Here is a 21,013-nt window from a genome sequence, read left to right on the forward strand (position 1 = left end):
ACTGGAGGACTTGGAAGGACCTGAAGAGATTGTTTATTTTTTACTTTGCTTCAAGATAAAAACACTAACACCATTGCAGGAAGATGAAAACCTTTCTTCTCTTGCTGTGCAGGTTGACTATCCATGTGGCATATTACAGCTTTATATAATCAGAGTTTTTGCCTTACGTTATTTTGGGGAAAAAGTAGATATAGCCAAAAATTGGCAGAGAGGCCGTGGTGGAGGTGAGGAGATGCTTCCACTGTGAGGCTGTCCCTGCTCACCACAGTGGCATCTGTGTTACCAGCTTTTGCTTCCTGCCACAGCTCACTGAGGCACGATTCCTGTCACTGGCCAGACCATAATGAGATTTGGTGCGGAATGGGCAGGAGGTGGTTGCCCTGCCTAAGAAAACATAGCAGGCCTTGATTACTCTAGGTGGCTTTCTTGCACACATGACTTTGAGTCCTCTGATTGAGTCAGCTAACGATGATTAAGCACTTATTATGTGCTGGGTGGTGTTCTTGATCATCAGGAAAGGAAGTGTCACAGAATAAAGAGGCCTGCTCTCCTGGAGTTGATGGTCTTGTAGTGGGAGGTGGGCAACTTTTAGATGCACCGAGCCAGTGACATATGTTAGCACTTGGGGGGAGGAAAGGGTGCAAATTGCAGTTGTCCCCGAATACATATCATGGGAAAATGTTGTTTGTGCCAAGATTTGAAGGAAGTGGAGGAGTGGGTCTGCAGTTGGCTGGGGCTAAAGAGGTGAGTGGAGGGGCAGCGGGAGAGGAGTGTCTGCTGACTGGCTGAGAAAGGATAAAAGAACAGTTTTGGGGGGGGTGGATTTGAGGAAGCTTTTTTATGATCTGTTCCCCTCGGTGATTGCCATTTTGATCCACAGGTCAGAAGCTAAAATTTTAGTTCTCTCTCTCTCTCTTTCTCTCTCTCTCTTTGAGACCAGGAGAGAGCATGTGTAAGTGGGGGCTGAAGGGGAGAGAATCTTAAGTAGACTCCTCTGAGTGTAGAGCCGGATGTGGGGCTTGATTTCATAATCTCGAGACCATGACCTATACTGAAGCCAAGAGTCAGATGCTTAACTGATTGAGCCACCCAGGTGTGCTGGTTTTCTCTTTTTAATGCCACTGTGGTACATCCATTAGGTTACCAAGGTCACTGCACTAATGCTCTGAAGAGGGTTTCTGAAGAAAATCTTGCTCAACATACGTGTGTATAAAAGTCATCTAGAGGAAGTGTCCATTACCAGGAAAAAAAAAAAAGTGACATTCTCTAGGATTTGATGCTAAAGGTAGAATAAAAAAATTCAGGAAAATGTTTTGTGAATGAGGCTATTCTTCACACTATTTTCAATAGCAGGAAACAGTTAACGGGAGAAAGGCTATCTGATTTTTAGTTGCATACCTGAGATATTGTGCAATCTATACAGGTAATAGTTCTTAGGAAGATGGAGCAATGGTTGTTATGTAAAAAATCAAGATGAAGTGGTGATTTACTGGCAACCATGATAGAAAAGCTTAGACCCTACCAGAATGTTGAGGGAGAAATGGGTAAAATACTGAGTGGTCCGTGTGTGAGGCCACTGGGACCTCTTGCTGATGGGAGTGCGATGTGGCTCAGTCACTCTAGAAAACTGGAAGTATTTGCTAAGCCGGACACGTGAAATCCAGGGGCCCAGGAACTTCACTGTAAGGAATGAACTCAGCAAAAAATGAGTGTATGTGCACACCACACGACGTGTGCTAAGTGTTCCTGGCAGCGTGGTGTGTAATAGGAAAACCTGGGAACTATCCAGGTGTCCAGATTGAGGTGAACTGTGGCCTGATCATACAGTGGGGCATGTAGTGGTGACAGCTGCATGTGGTGACACGGATGGGCCTCACACATCATGCTGAGTAGAAGTAGAGTCAGTGGAACTTATGGCTTGATTCCACTATGTAACAGGTGAAGATCACGTGTGGGGCTGGAAGGTGGCAGTCACCTTTGGTGGGGCAGTGGCCGAAAGGGAGAAGGGGATGTGGGGAACCTGTGTGTCTCTCTGGATGCTGCCACACTGCTGTATCAGTTCATTGAGCCGAGCAGAGTCGATGTGTGCAGTTTTATGTACCATGCTCTCTTCCAGTATGAGAAAGTAAAACTGAGAGAAAGGAAATAATTGTGTTTATTGTATATGTGAAATATACTTGCGTGCACTTTAGATGCTTACAGATACTTAGAAAACACAGAGGCCTACCTACCTGCAAATGCTCTGTCAGCTCCAGGGTAGTGGCCACTTTTGAATAGGAAAGGGGGAGAGGGTGCTGTGCATATGTAACATGTTTTTCTGTATTTGACTTTTTTTTTTCCCAGAAAAAATATGGCACAGTGTTATCTTCAGTGAAATCTCTGTGGTAGATAGAAGGATTCTGGTATTTTCTGTACATTTATGTACGCTTGAAATATTTCACAATGAAAACAAATGTAAATGTATTTAAAAAGTATTTAAGAACAGGGCAGCCCCGGTGGCTCAGCGGTTTAGCGCCGCCTTCAGCCCAGGGCCTGATCCAGGAGACCCAGGATTGAGTCCCATGTCGGGCTCCCTGCGTGGAGCCTGCTTCTCCCTCTGCCTGTGTCTCTGCCCTCCCCCCCTCTCTGTGTCTCTTATGAATAAGTAAATAAAATCTTTTAAAAAAAGGTAAGAACAAAGGTTGAATGAAAGGAAAACTGTGTTCGTGATGATTGTATTACGTGAATGGGAAAGAGCTTAGGAAGTTTTTCCTTTTACAAAGAACTTGAAGGAGAAACGTAGTCATGTACACCATTGAAACTCGCTTCATGTTTGAAAAAAATCACCTGTGTGTCTGTTGTAGCCCTATACATGTGGGGAGTATCTGCAGGGCGAATAGGATATGTATGCATTGTAGGGTGGAGTGGTTTTCTTTTTCTTTACCTTTTTTTTTTTTTTTTTTTTTAGAGAGGGGGAGAGGCAGAGGGGAGAGAGAGAGAATCCCAAGCATACTCCAGCGTAACAAGGAGTCAGCTATAAGGCTCGGATCTCACCACCCTGAGATCATGACCAGAACCAAAATAAAGAGATGCTCAACTGACTCAGCCAGCCAGGGGCCCTGGGTGGTTTTCTTTACTTAAAGAATGTAATGGTAGATAAAATAAGTCACGGGCCACTCAGTAAGAGAAAGCCACATCCAAGGGGTAACAAAGCTGAGGCTGTCAAAGTTTCTGTGTATTTTTTTTTAAAGATTTTATTTATTCATGAGAGACAGAGAGGTAGGAGAGAGAGGCAGAGGGAGAAGCAGACTCCATGTAGGGAGCCCAGTGCAGGACTCGATCCTGGGACCGTGGAATCACGACCTGAGCAGAAAGCCAACCTCTGAGCCACCCAGGCGTCCCAGTTTCTGTGTATCTGAACTCCCAAGTGAGTGGTCCGCCACCCACCCTGGGGTTCACAGTGCTTCCTGGCTGCCCACCTGCTGAACTCTCAGTTCTAAGGCCATGGCCACTGTAAGGACCAGGACTTTGTCACTTCTCTTTCCTGAGAACAGCTGAATTTCAGAATAACCGAGGAGCCTAGAACAGTTCTTGATCATGGGTAGAAACCTCTTTCATGAGCCTGACAAGGAATGTTCCTATTGAAAATCGGGAACCCCTGCTTGTTTTATTTCCTGTTATTTTGGTGGAAAAGTTGTCATCTGGAATGCCATTGGTCATTGCCCTCTCTGCCAAGTAAGTGAAGCGTGATGGCAGCATTTATGAACACCTACCTGGTTTTTGTCAGATTTGGGCTGTGGGTCCTTCCTCTGCTCATCCTGTAACAGTGGTTCTTGCTGTGACCCCTGGACCAGCAGCAGCTTCACCTGGGAGGTTGTTAGAGAAACTCAGATTCTTTAGATCCACCCTAGACTCTGGGATGGAGCCTAGTAATCTGTGTGGGTTTCCAACTGTGAAACATACATGGCATACGATTTTTTTTTATTGGAGTTCAATTTGTCAACATATAGCATAACACCCAGTGCTCATCCCGCCAAGTGCCCCCCTCAGTGCCCATCACCCAGTCACCCCAACCCACCGCCCACCTCCCTTTCCACTACCCCTTGTTCATTTCCCAGAGTTAGGAGTCTCTCATGTTTTGCATGACATACGATTTTAACCATCTTCAGGTGTGTAGTTCTGTGGTGTTAACATTCACACCATTGTGCAAACGTCACTGTCTCCAGATGCTGTCCCCATTAAAAACCGACCCCCAGCCCCTGGCACCACTGTCCACTCTCTGTGTCTGTGAATTTGACGAGTCCAGGGACCTCCTAGAAGTGGGATCACACAGTGTCCGTCCTCTTCTGTCTGGCTTCTTTCCTTGAGCACAACGTCTCCTCAGGGTTCATCCATGTTGGAGCAGGTGCCAGGATTCCTTCCTTTCAGGCTAGATCATGTTCTGTGGTGTGGATGGACCACATTATGTTCATCTGTCTGTGGACATGTTGGGTACTTTCACCTTTGGGTTTGTGAATAATGCTCCCATGAACGTGGGTGAGCAAGTGTCTTAAGTCCCTACTTCCAGTTCTTTTGGGGATAGACCTAGCAGTGGGATTGCTGGCTCATGTGGTGATTCTGTTTATATTGTAAGGAGCTACCCACGTGGCATTTTACATTGCCACCCGCCACGCACAGGGGTTGTAGTCCCTCTACATCCTTGCCAGCCCTTATGTTACCCGACAGCATTGTAACATAATCGCCTGGTTGAGCCCACCAGGCGATTGTGATTCAGATTTGGGAGGCTTTAACCCCAAGACTGTGCTGTTTCTTGCTGGCCCTTGTCATCCCACACTCTGGCAAATGGACAGGTGAGGATAGCAGTGGAGGGGGATGACAATGAACCTGGAATCCATCAGAAGACGTGTTCTGATCCACCGGCCTGCTGAACCTTGGACAGTGGGAACCCTCCTCCCTCGCTGCCTTTGGAGGACAAATGACCTATTGTGGTTTGAGAAACCCTTTATGCTGGGAAGGGCTGTTCCAAGCACTGAGAAGCCAGGGAAGGTCTGGGTGGAGTGGGCTGAAGAACACTTTCCGGTGCTCAGTGCAGCCGGGGTCAGCGAGCGTGCCATGGGGGCGGTGGCCAGGCAGGCTGGGTGTGGCCTCTGTAAGTGACTGGCCTGTGCCCACTGTACAGCTTCCCAGCCCGTGACCTCTGCATCGGTCAGCGTTTGTGAAGGCTTGCTTAGGTAAAGCAGGGACATGTGTGACAGCATGGCTCACCAGGCACATCCTGTTGGTTTCCTAAGGCTTCGGGCTGTGGTGAGTGGGGCTGATAGCTGCTGTCAGAACACGGGGGCTAGACGTCTCTAGGTGCTTGCCCATAGCAGGACTGCATTCCGCAGGCTCTGATGGAAACAGGTTGGGAAGGATAGCCATCTTTTTTTTTTTTTTTTTTTTTTAGGATAGCCATCTTTGTGTGACGTTTTGTTGCTTTTCATCTGTGCCTAGCTGGCTTGGCGAGCCACCAAATTTCACACCTGAACAGATACTGAAGAGTGCTCACGGACAGTTAGCCTGTATGGGCTGCAGGGAGGCAGCGGCATGTGCTGGGGGTGGCACGGGGCATTGGCGGCTGGCTTGAGAGATGCAGTTCCCTTCAGTGTGCCTGTTTCTCTGACACTCGCCAGGCTGTCTGTCTCATAGTCACCCTGGAGCAGGCACGTCTCTTGAGTGGTGCGGTGTCCAGAGGAGCAGGTCCTGGGCCTCTGCCCTGCCCCATGTGAGGCCTTGGTCTGCAGGCTGGCCTGGGGCTCACGGCCCCAAACACCTTGTTATGGGCAGTTGGTTCTACATTCTAGTGCACGAATGTACAAAGGCTTTTTGAGTTCAAACACCGTAATCTGGAGGGGAGGTGGGGAGATTACTGAATGATTTCTAGTAGCTATTTTCAGCACTGGCCTCACAAGGGCCATTGGAGCAAAGTGGAATTAGCATGAGGTTCTGTGCCTGTGGGTCTGAGAGCGGCTTCCTTCCCAGCATCTCGAGGGCAGTGGGTGGCATTTGAAGGCCATGCTTTGAGCTGCAGGTTCTGGGTTGAGTCCAAACCCTGTGGTTGAGCGGTTTTGTGCCACAAGGGTTGGGGCAGGGAATACCACTAAAGAGGCCTCTGAGGGGTTGTTGCCCTTATCGAGGTGCAGATGATGAGGGCTGGGCCCTGCGGCATGCATCCTTACCCCTGTTTTACTGAGGATAAATGCTAAGCCTGGAGGTGGTCAGTTGCTGGGCCACATGATGAGGATATGAGCCCAGATGTCTGCACACACCTGTGTCAGAGCCTATCCTTTGTAGCCCTTCAGTATGGGGGCTTAGCTGCCTCTCTGTCTATGTTATGTTACCTGTCGGGGCTGGGTGGGTGTGCAGTGCATCTTCCATTTCATGAGCGCATTGGGGTCCTGTCCGTGAACTTGATATTTATTCCCACAGAAAACCAGAGTCTTCCTCTCTGTGTTCCTGTTCTTTCCATGGCTAGTGGGCCATTACATGACAGGGTAGCTGATCTGAAATGATCTGTTTTCCTTCTTAAACATTTTTTGAAAAACCATGGATGTCCTGGTTCAGGAAAGTGATACTTGGGATCGTAGTTTTCTTAAGATTGAAATTTCTACAGAGGGGCTATTCTGAGGGTGGTGGAGACCCATCAAGAGTGTGTGCTGTGTCTTTGATTTAAAATGTGCCTTTTGGGGACACCTGGTGGCTCAGCGGTTTAGCGCCTGCCTTAGGGATCCCTGGGTGGTGCAGTGGTTTAGGGCATGCCTTTGGCCCAGGGCCTGATCCTGGAGACCCGGGATCGAGTCCCGCACTGGGCTCCCTGCAGGGAGCCTGCTTCTCCCTCTGCCTGTGTCTCTGCCTCTCTCTCTCTCTCTCTCTCTGTGACTATCATGAATAAATAAAAATCTTTAAAAAAAAACAAAAACAAAATTTAGCGCCTGCCTTTGGCCCAGGGCATGATCCTGGAGACCTTCGGCCCAGGACATGATCCTGCAGATCAAGTCCCACGTCAGGCTCCCTGCATGGAGCCTGCTTCTCCCTCTGCCTGTGTGTCTGCCTCTCTCTCTTTCTGTGTCTCTTTTGAGTAAATAAATAAAATCTTAAAAAAAAAATACAATGTGCCTTTTGGATTCTGACTTTAATTTTTTCTTTTTTCTTTTTTTTTTTTTTGGTTCTGACTTTTAGATTCTCCTGTGGTCAGAGTTCAGATTCTTTGGCAGCATGTGACTGTTTGGTAATCATTACTGAGTGTACATTCTGTCTTGGGATATTATCTTACTTTAACCATCAGGAAAAGAACAAAACTAGTATGTGCTTAATAGAGAAAACTTCATCTTAATAGAGATTTCTTGGTGTTCCCTGAATTATCTTTCTTTCATTACTTTTATCTTTGATCTTTTCTTCCAACATTGCCTTGTTTTACATCCAATCGGTATTTTCTAGCGTACCATTTAAATTCCCTTGTTTTGGTCACTGTATGAGTTCTGTTATTTTCTCAGGGATTGTCCTGGGAGTTAAAATTCACATCTTACTGTGTACCAATCCATCTTGGTACCAATGGTAGCAGTTGAGTTTTAGTAGTGTGTAGGAACTTTGCTACTTCACAGCTCCCTTCCGTACATATCCCTGTAAATCGTATGCCATCAAGACAGATTGGTGATTGCCTAATATGGTTGTCTTTTAAGTCAACCAAAAAAAAAGTTACAAGTAAGGAGTAAGTTTATCTTGCCCTTTATATTTACCAGTGTAGTTCTGGTGCTTGTTCTTTCTTCATGCCGCCTATTTGTTTCCCCTAAGGAAGGACTGCTAGTGCCACAGTGAATTCACTGTTTCTGTTTTTTGGGGGCTGTCTTAATTTTTCCTTTGTTTATTAGTAAGGATGGTTTTTCTGGATATAGAATATGGTTGACCGTTTTGTCTCCTGCCATTGTGAGTGCACCATCCCACTGCTTTGTGGCCTCTGTGGCTGGCTTCTGAGAGGTCAGCTGTTCATCTTACCCAGTTGCTGGTCTGGTGCTTTCAAAAGTTTCTCTTTGTCTCTGGATGGTTTGAACAGTGCAATTATGATCTGTCTAGATGTGAATCTTCCTCAGTTTATCTTAGTTGGAGTTCTTTGGGTTCTTAGGATTTTTTTTTTTTTTAATTTTATTTGAGAGAGAGTGTGCACATGCACATGTGCTCAGGGGGCTGGGGGAGGGACAGAGGGGTAGGGAGAGGGAAAGAATCCTAAGCAGACTCCGAGCTGAATGTGGAGCCTGAGGTGGAGATAGATCTTATCCCTGAGTGGAAACCAAGAGTCAGACATTTAACTGACTGAGCCACCCAGGTGCCTTTTTGGTTCTGGGATTTTAAAAATCAAATTTGGGAAAATTTTAGCAGGTTATTCAAGTATTTGTTCTGAGCCTTTCTCCTTTTGGACCTCTCATGCTGATGATGTTGGTATGCTTGATGGTGTCCCACCAGCCTGTGTGTGTGGGGGGGTGGGGTGGGGGGGGCTGTCCATCTTCTCATTCTCTCTTCTTTCTGTCCTCCAGACCAATCTCTGTTGACCTATCTTCAAGTTTGCGGATTCTTCTCTCTGCCCACTCAGATCTGCAGTTGAGCCCCTGTAATGAATTTTTCATTTCATTCATTGAGCTTCTCAACTCCAGAATTTTTATCCATTTTTCTTGTACAACTTCTGTTTACCAATATATTCTATTACTGAAACACTGTTCTCTACTTTCCCTTGGCTTTTTAGAGATGGTTCCTGGTAGTTCTTGGAACCTATTTCATTTTTTATTTTTTAAAAATTTTTTATTTGTTTATGATAGGCACACAGTGAGAGAGAGAGAGGCAGAGGGAGAAGCAGGCTCCATGCACTGGGAGCCCGACGTGGGACTCGATCCAGGATCGCGCCCTGGGCCAAAGGCAGGTGCTAAACCGCTGTGCCACCCAGGGATCCCTTCATTTCATTTTTAATTAAAAAAATATTTTTAAAGATTTCATTTATTTGAGACAGAGAAAGCGTGAGTGGAGATGGAGGGACAGAGGGAGAGGGAGAGGCATGCTCCTCGCTGAGCAGGGAGTCCGACGTGGGGCTCTATCCCAGGACCCTGTGATCTTGACCTGATTTGAAGGCAAACGCTTAATTGCCTGAGCCACCCAGATGCCCTTGGAACCTATTTCAGATAGCTAATGTAAGGTCTTTGTCAAATGAGTTCAATGCTTGGCCTTCCTTGAGGATAGTTTCGGGTGGTTTTTCCACGTTTGGCCAACTTTCTTGTTTCTTTGCATGTCTTATAAACTTTAGTTGTAAACTGGATAGTTTAAATGATATAAACCAGAGTGGCAACTCTAGAAATCAGATTTTCCTCCCTCTCAAGGTGTTGCTGCTTATCATTGACTTTAACGATCTCTCTGAATTTTGTCAAGTTTCTTGTGTGTCGTGTGGCTGCTGTAATTTGTAATTTGTTACACAAATTGGATGGCTTGAAACAGCAGGAATGTCTCACAGCCCTGGAGGTCAGAAGTCTGAAATCCAGATGTGGGCAGGGCCACACTCCCTCCAAACCCTGTACGGGAGGGTCCTTCCTGCCCTTTCCAGCATCTGGCTGTGACAGGTCACCCTCCGGGTTCCTTGACTTGCAGCTGTGTGGCTTCCATCTCTGACTCCACTGACATGTGCCCACCCTGTGTGCCATATGTCTCTGGGTCTTGGTGTGGTCCTCCTGCTCCTTAGGAGGACTCCAGTTGTACTGGATTGAGGACCTACCCAGGATGGCCTTTTTTTTGTTTTGTTTTGCTTTTTTAGGATGGCCTTGTTTTAACAGTTTTTGCATCAATAAAAGTACGCTGGCTTGTCATACACCTTCAATTTCCTGTTCTGAAAAAGTGGGTTCTGACCATTTTTGCTTCTGTCGAAGAAAGGGTTTTTGGAGGTTCTTATTCTTGCCATTTACTGGTGTCCCCCACCTTTTATATGTAAGGTGTTCATAGTTTTCATTTGTGTACTATAAGCTTCAGTCACGTCAGGTGTACAACACAGTGATGCTGGTGTGTTCACAGGGTGGTGCACCCCTTGCCATGATCACCCTCCTGAGAAACCCCTTCTCTTCCAATCCTCACCCCAGTTCTCTTGTCGTTGGCTCCTCCTGCTTCAGCCCTCAGCAGGGACCAGTCTGCTTTGTTTCTGTATATTTGCCTCTTCTGGGGATTTCTTGTGCACAGACTCATCCCTAACGTGGTCCTTGTGTCTGGCTTCTTTGACTTACCATCTTGTAGCATGAATCTGTCCTTCATTCCTTTTTATGGAAGAATAGTAATCCATTTTTACAGATAAGCCATTTAAAAAAAAGCTTTTACTGATTTATTCATGAGAGACAGAGAGGGGCAGAGACACAGGCAGAGGGAGAAGCAGGCTCCCTGCGGAAAGCTTGATGGGGGACTCGATCTCAGGACCCTGGGATCTGGGATCACACCCTGAGCTGAAGGCAGATGCTTAGCCACTGAGCCACCCAGGTGCCCCAAGATAAGCCACTTTTATTTACTCTTTGATAGTTGATGGATGCTTGGATTTTTCTGCTCTTTGGCTCCTATGAATAACGCTGCTGTGGACATTTGTCTATAGGACTCTGAACATACATGTTCATATCTCAGATATATTTCTAGGAGTGGAACTGTGGGGTCACATAGTGGCTCTGCCACTGACATTCTGAGGAAGTGCTGGGCTTTTCCACATCCTGGCTAATGTTCGTGTTTTGTTTTTTTTGTTTTGTTTTTAAATTTTTTTTTTTTTATTATTTATTTATGATAGTCATACAGAGAGAGAGAGAGGCAGAGACACAGGCAGAGGGAGAAGCAGGCTCCATGCACCGGGAGCCCGACGTGGGACTCGATCCCGGGTCTCCAGGATCGCGCCCTGGGCCAAAGGCAGGCGCCAAACCGCTGCGCCACCCAGGGATCCCTTGTTTTTTTTTTTAATTAGAGCTATTGTAGTGGGTGGTATCTTGTTATGGCTGTGATTTGCATTTCCATGACGTTCAGTGATGTTGAGCATCTTTTTATGTGCTACTGGCCACTGATATATATCTTTGGAGGAATGTCTATGTAAATCCTTTGCCCATTTTTAAGTTGGGTTTTTTTGTCTGTCTCTGTTATTTTTAATGTGTTGTAGGAGTTCTTTATTCTAGGTACACGTCCCTTTTCAGATATATGTATTTGCAGATCTTTTCTTTGATAAAAATGTTCTTTCCCCATTACCTTTTTGGCTTCATTATTTGCTGTTTTCCACATATTCTGTGCTCTAGTTACATAAGACTTTGTTTTCTCAGACATGCTACTTTTCACTCCTGAAAATGGAATAAATATTAGCAAATAGTCATTTGGCAAGCTTTCTTTAAGGCCCTTCTACATGCCAGGCACCCCAGCAGCTGGGATGTATCAGAGAATAGAGCTGGGTGTGTCCCCGCCCATAGAGTTTGTGTTTGGGTGCTGTGTCTGGCCCCCTCTCTCATTATCAAGGTGCTGTTAAGATAAGTAACAGTGGGATTCCCATTTGCCCTGGAGTTTGGATCCTCTTGGATTGTGCCTAGCTGTGGGGACAGTCTGTAGCTGCATGCTGAATGCCTATTAATGAGCGCAGTGACCCCGCATTGTTCATTACTGTACTCGAGTGGGTACTTAAGAAACACTTGTTGGCTCATTGACTGAGAGTCCATGTGCTCCCTGAAGAGACTGAGTAAACACAGTTTAGGCCATCAAAATATTTTTAAATGGGAAGGGACTGAGTTCTTAGGATGGGAGAACCTTCTGGAGCTGTTGTCTCCACATTTTGGCCATTAAGATATTAGGGACTCTTTAATACTCACCCCTCATGTACCCATAGGTATACACACTCATATGTGTACACACCCATGACCTATATACTCATACACAATACTCACATGTTTATATACACAGACACACTTGCACATACACTTAAACACACACTCCTATATACACATATATAGACACACACACACACTCATGTACATGCGCATGTACACACCCATGTACATATACACTCATACACACATTTGCATACTCACACACTTGCAATATACTTACACATGTACACCTCTCATATACACACTTGTGTACACACATGGACACACCTACATATATGCTCACACACACACTTGTATATAGACACTTGCACATACTGTGATATATATATATACACACACACACCCTATATAACCACATACACATATATACACAGACACACACGCGCATACATTTACACATGTGTGCACACCCCTTATGTACACATTTACATACTCTTGTATATATACACTTGCACACATATACACATGTACATCATAGTCATGTACACACTCATGCACATGTATTCACGTACATCTATACACATACACATTTTGAAGATTACATGCATGCACTATACTACTACATTATGTATGTTATAAAGATATCACAGGAATATAAATTTTGAAAGGAGAGATGAAAGTACAGCTAGAATTGCTTCTCTTTTTTTCCTGAGCCTACCTGGATTGCATTGACCCTGGGATATGTGCTCTTTTACTTGGGAGCTTACTGCTTTAGAGCACATAATATTTAGTTTTTGTGTGGAGTTTTTATGAGGCCCTTGGAGTTCCCAAGTAAGTATTAAAGCCTTAGTTTATTTTGTTTCTTAAGCTTTAAGGTCAATTAAAGGCAACTGCATTTTAAATTCTGAAATGCTGAGTAATTTCACAGATGAAAACAATCTAGTCATGAATTCTGTTCAGAATGTAAACCAGAATCTTAACTCTGAAGTGTTGTTTTAAGAGGTAAATCATGAAAAATGACATAGAAATTTTGGAAAAAAGAGAAGTCTACATTTTGTTGTGGTTATTTATAGCAGTGTTGATTAGTGTGAGACTCCCCACCCCTCTGTGGGATACCTTAACTTTACTGTGTGTTTTTTTTTTTTTAAGATTTTATTTATTTATTCATGAGAGACACACACAGAGAAAGAGAGGCAGAGACACACAGGCAGAGGGAGAAGCAGGCTCCACGCAAGGAGCCTGATGTGGGACTTGATCCCAGGTCCCCAGGATCATGCCCTGGGCTGCAGGCAGCGCTAAACCACTGTGCCACCGGGGCTGCCCCTTTACTGTGTTTTCTAACCAAAAAGAACCTATTTCTTTAGAACTCTCTGTAGTAAGAACCAAACTGACTTTTTAACGTGGCTTCCGTGTTTGTTAGCCTATGATCTCTCTGCTCTGTCTCCTGCTGCTCTGAGTGAGGCGTGGGTAACTCCTTGTCTCAGGAGAAGCTGAGGTTTGAGGGTGTCATTCTCTGACTTGTGTGTTTGGGAATCCTAGCTCTAAGCTAGCTATCTATCTATCTATCTATCTATCTATCTATCTATCTATCTATGACAGAGAGAGAGAGAGAGAGGCAGAGACCTAGGTGGAAGGAGAAGCAGGCTCCCTCCAAGGAGCCAGATGTGGGACTCAATCCCAGGACCCTGGGATCATGCCCTGAGCCGAAGGCAGATGCTCAATTGCTGAGCCACCCAGGCATCCCATCAAGTGGGTTTTTTACCTACACGGAACTGGAATGATTGTTTTGGCACAAGAAGTCATGTGTGTTCACTGTAGAAACAGTGGGCAGAGAAATTATATGACTCTTTAGTTTTAACCTCCTTTTTGACTCTAGAGGAAAGGAGGGTCTTTTACATGAAACTTGTAAATCACTTTTTTCTGCCCCAAATTGAAAACTAGATCTGACTGGTTTTGGATCTGTGGGTGTCTTTGCTGATTCACAGGTGGGTGGACACCTCACAGCGTGGTGATTAGTTAGCAGAAAGTGCCCCTGAGCACCAGCTCCGCAGCATGAATGGATTGGGGGGGGGGGGGTGACGTGGTCACAGTCTGACTGCTGAGTAAGCACCCCGTGGAGGGCGGGCTGGCTGGCGGCAGTCTCCACTTTCTGAGTAGCTGTTTTTATTGGCCATTCGCCTTCTCTTCTTTAGGCTTGCCAACGCCCCAGATCAGCGAGCGGAGGGACCCATACCCCAATCGAATGCAGATGCCTCAGGGGAACCCGCTGCTGTTGTCATATACCCTGCAGGAGCTGCTGGCCAGGGACACCGTGCAGGTGGAGCTCATTCCTGAGAAGAAGGGCCTCTTCCTGAAGCATGTGGAATATGAGGTTTCCAGCCAGGTAAGAAGCAAATGGTGTGTGCGTGTTGGAGAGAGGAGGCAGGGTGGGGGTGGGACAGGGACATGTTGGGGCGGGAGTGGTGTGTGTCAGCAAAGGGCCACAGAGAGAGTCTGTGGGCTGGCCCTAAAGGTAAGACCCAAAACTAGACGCTGAGAGCCAAGCCGCCCAACAGATGTTTCCACAGCCTGCGTGTCCCCATGTCTTGCTCTGGCTCAGCCACACTCCCAGCTAGCTCAGCCTGCCCTCCCTATCCCTGTGTCTGGGATGCTGCTCAGAAGAGCTTGTTCGGTCTGTGGGGCACATACCACGGCAAAGGCCAGGCTGGCAGTGGTTTTGCAGTTGTGGGAAATCCCTGAGGGTACAGTATGGGCTTTGGGTCAAGTTTAGAGGTCAGGATTGGTGTGTGTCCATTTCATCTCTGCTAAGGTTGCTGCCTGCATTGTTAGGGGCCCCCATACCCGAGCTAAGGAGCTGGGCACCAGGCTGTGTGTCTTTGTGGAGACGGGGTGGCATCAGCAGTGGTTATCTTCTGTCCCTTCCTTCATTTTCTTTCTCTCTCTTGGTTCTGTTAGAATAGATGCTGGGGGGGAATTTTTATTCAGAAACTGAGAATTAAGTCATTGGTGAGCTGATGGCATCCTTGGGCTAGTGGAATCCTGTGTTAGTGGGGGATGCAAGGACAGGTGGTGTGGGGCCCTGCTGCAGTGAAAGTGTGCTTCTGTGGGGCTTTGGTGGGAAGACTCTGTCACCCCGGGGAGGAAGCACGTTTTCCAAACCAAGTGGCTGTGTGGTTGTGCTGTGGGAATCAGGAATCACAGAATTTTTGTTTCATGGTGTTTTTTGTCCCATAATGGACATTTTTCAGGGAGGCCACTCTGCCCGAGGTGTGAAGGGTCCCGCCTGCTGGTGCTTAAGCCTGGGCCGCAGCCTGGGCCACTCGTTCTATCCTGGACCCCGCTCACCAGAGGTTCCACAGCAGAGGGACATGCCTGGCTTCATGGTTTTCTTTGTATAACATATTTATTTTATAGATGTAATATTTTGGGGGAAGTTTTAGGTTCACAGCAGAATTGAGGGAGAGAGCTGAGATTTCCCATAAACCCGTGCTCCTCCCAATGGGCTGCCCATGACTACTGTCCCATTTGTCACAGTTGATGACCCCAGGCAGACACATCGTCATCACTCAGAGTCCATGGTTCGTGCGAGGGTCTCTCTGGGTGGGCACACGTTCTGTGGGCCTGGACAAATGTGTGATGACCAGCATCCACCGCAACAGTGTCACACAGAGTGTTCCCTGCCCTGAAAGTCTCCTGTATCCCCACCAGTTCATCCCTCTGCCCCGAGGCCCTGGCAGCCACCCCTCTTCTCCTATGTCCACAGCTCTGCCTTTCCCAGGGCGCCTGGTTCTTGGGATCAGACTGGCTTCTTTCACCAAGCAGTGTTCTTTACAAGCAGTACAGTATATTTAATTTCGTTGCTCGTGCACATGTATCGTGTGAACTCATACAGGAGAGCCAGGTTAGGTTCCTCCATGTGGGGCATGGCTCTCGTAGAGCCTACGGGGCTGTTCATTACAGGGCATACAGTGGGATTTGAGTCCGACGTCTGATTGTCCAGCATTCCTGAGCAGTGTCTGTTCTGTCTCGACGGTTAGTTCTCTCCCAGGAGGCAGTCGTGCTCATGGCTCTGGCACTATGTGACCATGTACGGGAAGGCGCCCCTGGGAATGAAGTGAAGAAGGCATCATTCCCATGCGCTACCTTGTAATGGGGGGACAGGTTCACCCAAGTAGGTGTGGACTCCTGTGAGAGCCCCGGTAACGAGGGCGGGACAGGATGTAAGCGCTATGCAGTGTTGGGAAGCTGTGTGAGTGCCACCGGGAAGGACAGGGTCTTTCCTCAGTCGAGTGTAGAGAGGGAGGATGAGGCCCTGAGCTACACTGCTCCCATGGGATCTGTTTCTTGGTGGAGGGGAGAGTAGGGAAGGGAAATGGTGGCGTGGGGAGGTTTCTGGTGTCCGGTCTGAGCACAGAGTCTTCTTTTGCAGCGCTTCCAATCCTCCGTGTACAGACGGTACAACGACTTTGTGGTTTTCCATGAGATGCTGCTGCACAGGTTCCCATACCGCATGGTGCCAGCCCTTCCGCCCAAGAGAGTCCTGGGAGGTAACATGGGGTGCCCGGGAGGGCTGGGCTGGTCAGTGCTGAGAGGTAACACCGGGTGCTCTGGAGGCTGGGCTTGACTGTCCCCAGGGTGCCTGGGAGGGCTGGGCCAGTCAGTGCTGGAGGTAACACGGGTGTGCTGGAGGCCGGGCTGGGCTTTTCCTGGCTTATTTCCACCCTGCAGCATGTTTGTGGGGGGCTGGGGTAGGAGGCTGCATAGCCTGTTTGCTGACCCTGTGCTCTCCTCTGCAGCCGACCGGGAGTTCATTGAGTCCCGGCGAAGGGCGTTGAGGCGCTTCATTAACCTGGTAGCCCGGCACCCCCCATTCTCTGAGGATGTGGCTCTCAGGCTGTTCCTGTCCTTCAGTGGCCCTGTGAGTACTTCCCTGTCATGGGAGGGTCCTGAGGGTCTCTTAAATTTGCCTGCTATCTTGCTCTCCTCACTTGGGTGGCCTGATGGGGTCTCCTGCACACATGACAGCACAAGTGAGACTGACTTTCTGCCCAGATGACAGGGCTGTGATGTCAGAAAGCATCCTTGGCTCTGGCTTGGCAGGATTTTGTGGGTCGGGGGGAGGCTTTCTGCACTGTTGCAGTGGACACCAAGGATTGTTCACTGAGGGCTTTACTTGGGAGGGTTACAGAAGTGCTGGAGGCCCCAGATCACCACATGAGTGTTTCCTAGAAAGCAAATAAGGCATCTTTGATTAAGTGCCATTGGAAGACTGAGCTGAGTCTTTTTACCAGAGCCGCAGAATTGATCCAGATCCTGGGAGACCATTGCCACCTGGACGTTAGTTTCCGTCAAAACCAAGCCGTATCTGTCAGCTGTTGTGCAGTGTTAGCATCCGGAAGTGAGGCAGAACCCTTGTTCCCAGTTGGGGAGGAAGTCACTGCCTTGTCCCAAGGGCAGCCTTCTTGCCTAGGAAAAGGGGTGGGGGTGGGGGAGAGGCTCCAGCAAGTGTGCTTTGCTGGTGGAATAAGATGTGTCGTCTTCTGAGGGAACCCCTCCTGAGCAGGGATCTGGGAAGAGCTCAGCCCACCCTCCCTTCCAGTGCAGAAAGATTCAGGACACAGACATGGAGCTGCAAAGGCAGAGGCCAGGTGAGAAAGATGGGCTTGTGACCTCCCTGAGAAGGCCACTGGCTTTCCCACTGCTAGCCCAGGGATATTTGTCACCACTGTCCATTTTATCAGTGGAAGCTTGCTGTGACCGTCTGCTCATGAGCTGGGAGTGTGGGCCTTTGAACCCTGGACGGACAGGTTCCTTTAGAGCAGGAATCTTTATTGCCAGAGAGGAATGCGGTGGGACATGGGAACCACACAGGCTGGGCACAGAGCCAGGCGGTGTCCCTGTCTTGGAGGCGTGAGGCTCCTCTGACCCTTTGCCCTCACAGAGATAGAGTGTCCCTAGGACCTCCCTGACTCTGTTTCCTTTGGTAAAATGAGAGAATCAGGACAGATGATCCTCAAGGCATCTTGGAAATTCTAGAATTCCTTGACCCATAGAGAGCTGCAGGTTAGGTGCTCTGCTTGTATTTCGCCTGGCTCTTTGTGGGTCCTGGTCTTGGATGTGGCTTTGCCAGGGAGGCCTGCTTTCCGAGGGCAGGGCAGGGCAGGGCTGGGCCCTCCCAGAGCTCTGTGGGCCTGGGTCCCATGGGTCTGTCCACAGGAAGGAAGAGACTTCCACTGTCCTCTGTGCCCCATGTAGTGGGACCTAGAAGGATCTGACAGGTCGGTTGTCTGAAGCATGGATGTCATCCCTGCTCTGTAGATGGAGTTACTGTGTTTCTGGAGAGAGCTCTGCTCTCCGGAGCTGTAGGTTTTGCAGTGCTGGTGGTGTTAAGTCAGACTTTCCCGTCTGTGGAAGACCACCCTAAAGTTTAAGGCTGATGGGAAGAGACCATGACGAGATACTCTGGGATGCTTATGTAAGCCCACATATGGGAACGTGTTTCTCTTGAACTGTATTCTGCCTCTTGCTGACTTCACTGGTCTCACAGACTTTTCTGCGGCTGCTAGAGGCTTGGTGTTTCTGTTTTCCTTTTGTAGGACGTGCAGAACAAGTTAAAGGAATCCACTCAGTGTGTTGGAGATGAATTCATGAACTGTAAGCTGGCTCCTCGGGCCAAGGTACTTCTCTGTCCTCCAGTCCAGCCAGTGACCACCTGACCAGCTCCTGCTCTTCTGCCCCCACTAAGGCCAGCTGCACGGTTTTCTCATTGACTCTCCTTTTGGCTGCTCTGAGGCAAAGCGGGTATCATGCCCATTTCCCAAATGGGGAGACAGGCCCACAGAGGCTGCCATCTGCCAAGGTCCCAGGGTGCTGAGCAGCCAGCCCGGACAGGACCGAATGCACTCTGGCCACAGAGCCCACCAGCTACCCTGCCACATCCCGAGGCTTCTTGTGATTCAGGTGGACTCATGCTCCATCACTAGCCTCTTGGACTTCAGGGGGGATTGTTGCATTGGCTTGTGGTAAAATTTAGCTAATCTCCTCTTTTTCCAAAAAGAATTAGGGTAGCTACTGGGTAGCTCTTTCCTTTCTCTTCTTAGACTGCTTCTCTGTACAGAAATATGGACTCTTGTTTTATTTCCTAAGCTGCTTGTCTTCTAAGCCTTGTGTAGGAATGTTAGCTAATATTATATTAAATAGTTAATATTAACGGGTAGTTAATAGTAAAGCCAGTAACAAATGATTTTTAGGGACAAAATGAGGCCTACCAGAGGCCTTGCCCTCATGTGGAGGGTCAGGACTTCACATGCATCCCTTGGAGCTTGATGGTTATTATCTGAGTGTGTTCTGGCAGGACCTCCAATTTGATCCACTTCCCGTGGATACTAGAATTGCACTCTCCTGGAGTCACTCAACTTCGTGTTTGTGGCATATGCCTGATGCTGGTTTGTGTTTCTTTTCTGGATAAGAAGGGAGGTCCAGTGAGGCCCCCTCATGGCCTGGTGTCGGCTCACAAGCTGCTCAGTTGGTGGGCTCCTTCCCTGTCCTGATGGGCATCTTCTCCGAAAGGCCTTTCAGGGCCAGTAATCCACGGCCCTTGTGTCCTTCCTGCCAGGACTTCCTCCCGGCTGACATCCAGACTCAGTTTGCCGTCAGCCGGGAGCTCATCCGGAACATCTACAACAGCTTCTACAAGCTTCGAGATCGGGCCGAGCGGATTGCATCGAGGGCCATTGACAATGCTGCTGACCTTCTCGTATTTGGGAAGGAGCTGAGGCAGGTGCCCCGCCCGGTTCTGTGGGGCTCAGTCAGTGGGGAGGGATCTTCAGGCTTCAAAGAAGGCGATCTACCATAGTGACACCCATTCTGACCAGTTTCACTGTTAGAAGGCAAAGGAGAGGGTTGGGGAAATGGGGATGGAATTTAGAAGAAAACTCAGGGAATTCAGGCAGGGAAGTGTGGATCCCTAAACATTACAAACGTGTGTCGATAGGTCATACGGTGTATTCCCTACTGTCAGTAATCCTCGAAAAGGGATTGATTTGACCTGGAAAAGGACAGCACGGTCTGTTCATCCTGCTCCACCAGTCAGGACTCACCCTCATCCATCGTTTGCAGAACCCTGCCCCACGAGCCCACGTGTGCGCACATGCCCCCTGGGGAGCTGGTTGATCAAAACTCAGTTCAGGAGGCCTAGGGAGGGGGCTGAGGTCCTGCCTTTCTAACAGATGCCCAGGATGATGTGTCCTGCTGGATGGCTAGCTCAGCTCCCAAGGCCTTGAGTGTCTTATCTCCTCTGTGTGTTTTTTTCCCCTTAGTGCTTTGGGGTCTGACACAACCCCACTCCCGTCCTGGGCCGCTCTGAACAGCAGCACATGGGGGTCCCTTAAACAGGCACTGAAAGGCCTGTCTGTTGAATTTGCACTGCTTGCCGACAAGGCTGCCCAGCAGGTGAGTGAACTTGGCCTCCTCACTGCTTGTTCCAAAGAACATCCTGTGCCGCAAGGATGTCTTCTTACTCGGACTTTGGGGTTTTGAGTCTGGAGCGAGTGGACACCGGTCTCGATTGGAACTGCATGTCCCCTTCTGTTCCCAATGGTTCCCCTGAACCTTTGATGCTCTGAGGATGGTTGCCCAGGACAAAGATGGACTGGGTTCTGGTCCTTTGAAGGTTGATGTTGCTGGGATTGGAAGCAGTAATTTGTCCTTGAAAATATAATCTCAGACTTCCCCGGATGATTCTGGGTAGATCAGGTAGTTCCCATTTTGCCATCCTATTCAGCAAGTATTTGGCTCCTCGATAACTTGGGGCAGTATAGACGCTCTAGCACCCCCAGAGCACCTATCTCTGTTCCGCCTAAATACCCATGTAGCCTACGAAGATGCCTCTGCCACACATGCAGGTGCTGTGTTGTTGTTGGCAATTGATTTGAAGGTACAGTGTTTACTGGCAGATGGAAAGGCTCACTTGGGTGCTTTTTATGCCATAAAATCGCTACATGACTTTGAGGATGAGCGTTTGCTGCCTGGTTCTTGAGGAAATGGTCTGTAGGCTGGTAGTAGATGGTTTCAAATAAATTAAAATGCTGTACTTGTGAAGGGCCTTGCTGTCTGATACTCAAAGCTCCTTAGTAGTAGGCTAGAGAACACTGATGGTGGCAGATCCTCTAGTCACGGAACTGGGGGATTTCTGG

The 21,013-nt window shown here is 48.1% G+C and overlaps 1 protein-coding gene across 2 annotated transcripts in view; it reads left to right on the plus strand.

Moving 5' to 3' along the window:
* SNX8 (sorting nexin 8) overlaps positions 1-21,013 on the plus strand; it is a 40,191-nt gene that overhangs the window by 12,353 nt on the left and 6,825 nt on the right. The window contains exons 2-8 of one of the 2 annotated variants that reach the window (XM_041748730.1): positions 14,012-14,202; positions 15,068-15,211; positions 16,249-16,366; positions 16,616-16,737; positions 18,416-18,496; positions 19,435-19,595; positions 20,138-20,270. In XM_041748730.1, the coding sequence (XP_041604664.1) occupies positions 14,012-14,202; positions 15,068-15,211; positions 16,249-16,366; positions 16,616-16,737; positions 18,416-18,496; positions 19,435-19,595; positions 20,138-20,270 (950 nt within the window). The remainder of the gene's footprint in view (positions 1-14,011; positions 14,203-15,067; positions 15,212-16,248; positions 16,367-16,615; positions 16,738-18,415; positions 18,497-19,434; positions 19,596-20,137; positions 20,271-21,013) is intronic. The other variant, XM_041748731.1, reaches the window with a different exon arrangement.

The sequence above is a fragment of the Vulpes lagopus genome, chromosome 3 (genome assembly GCF_018345385.1).
Source record: "Vulpes lagopus strain Blue_001 chromosome 3, ASM1834538v1, whole genome shotgun sequence".
In the NCBI taxonomy this organism is placed as follows: domain Eukaryota; kingdom Metazoa; phylum Chordata; class Mammalia; order Carnivora; family Canidae; genus Vulpes; species Vulpes lagopus.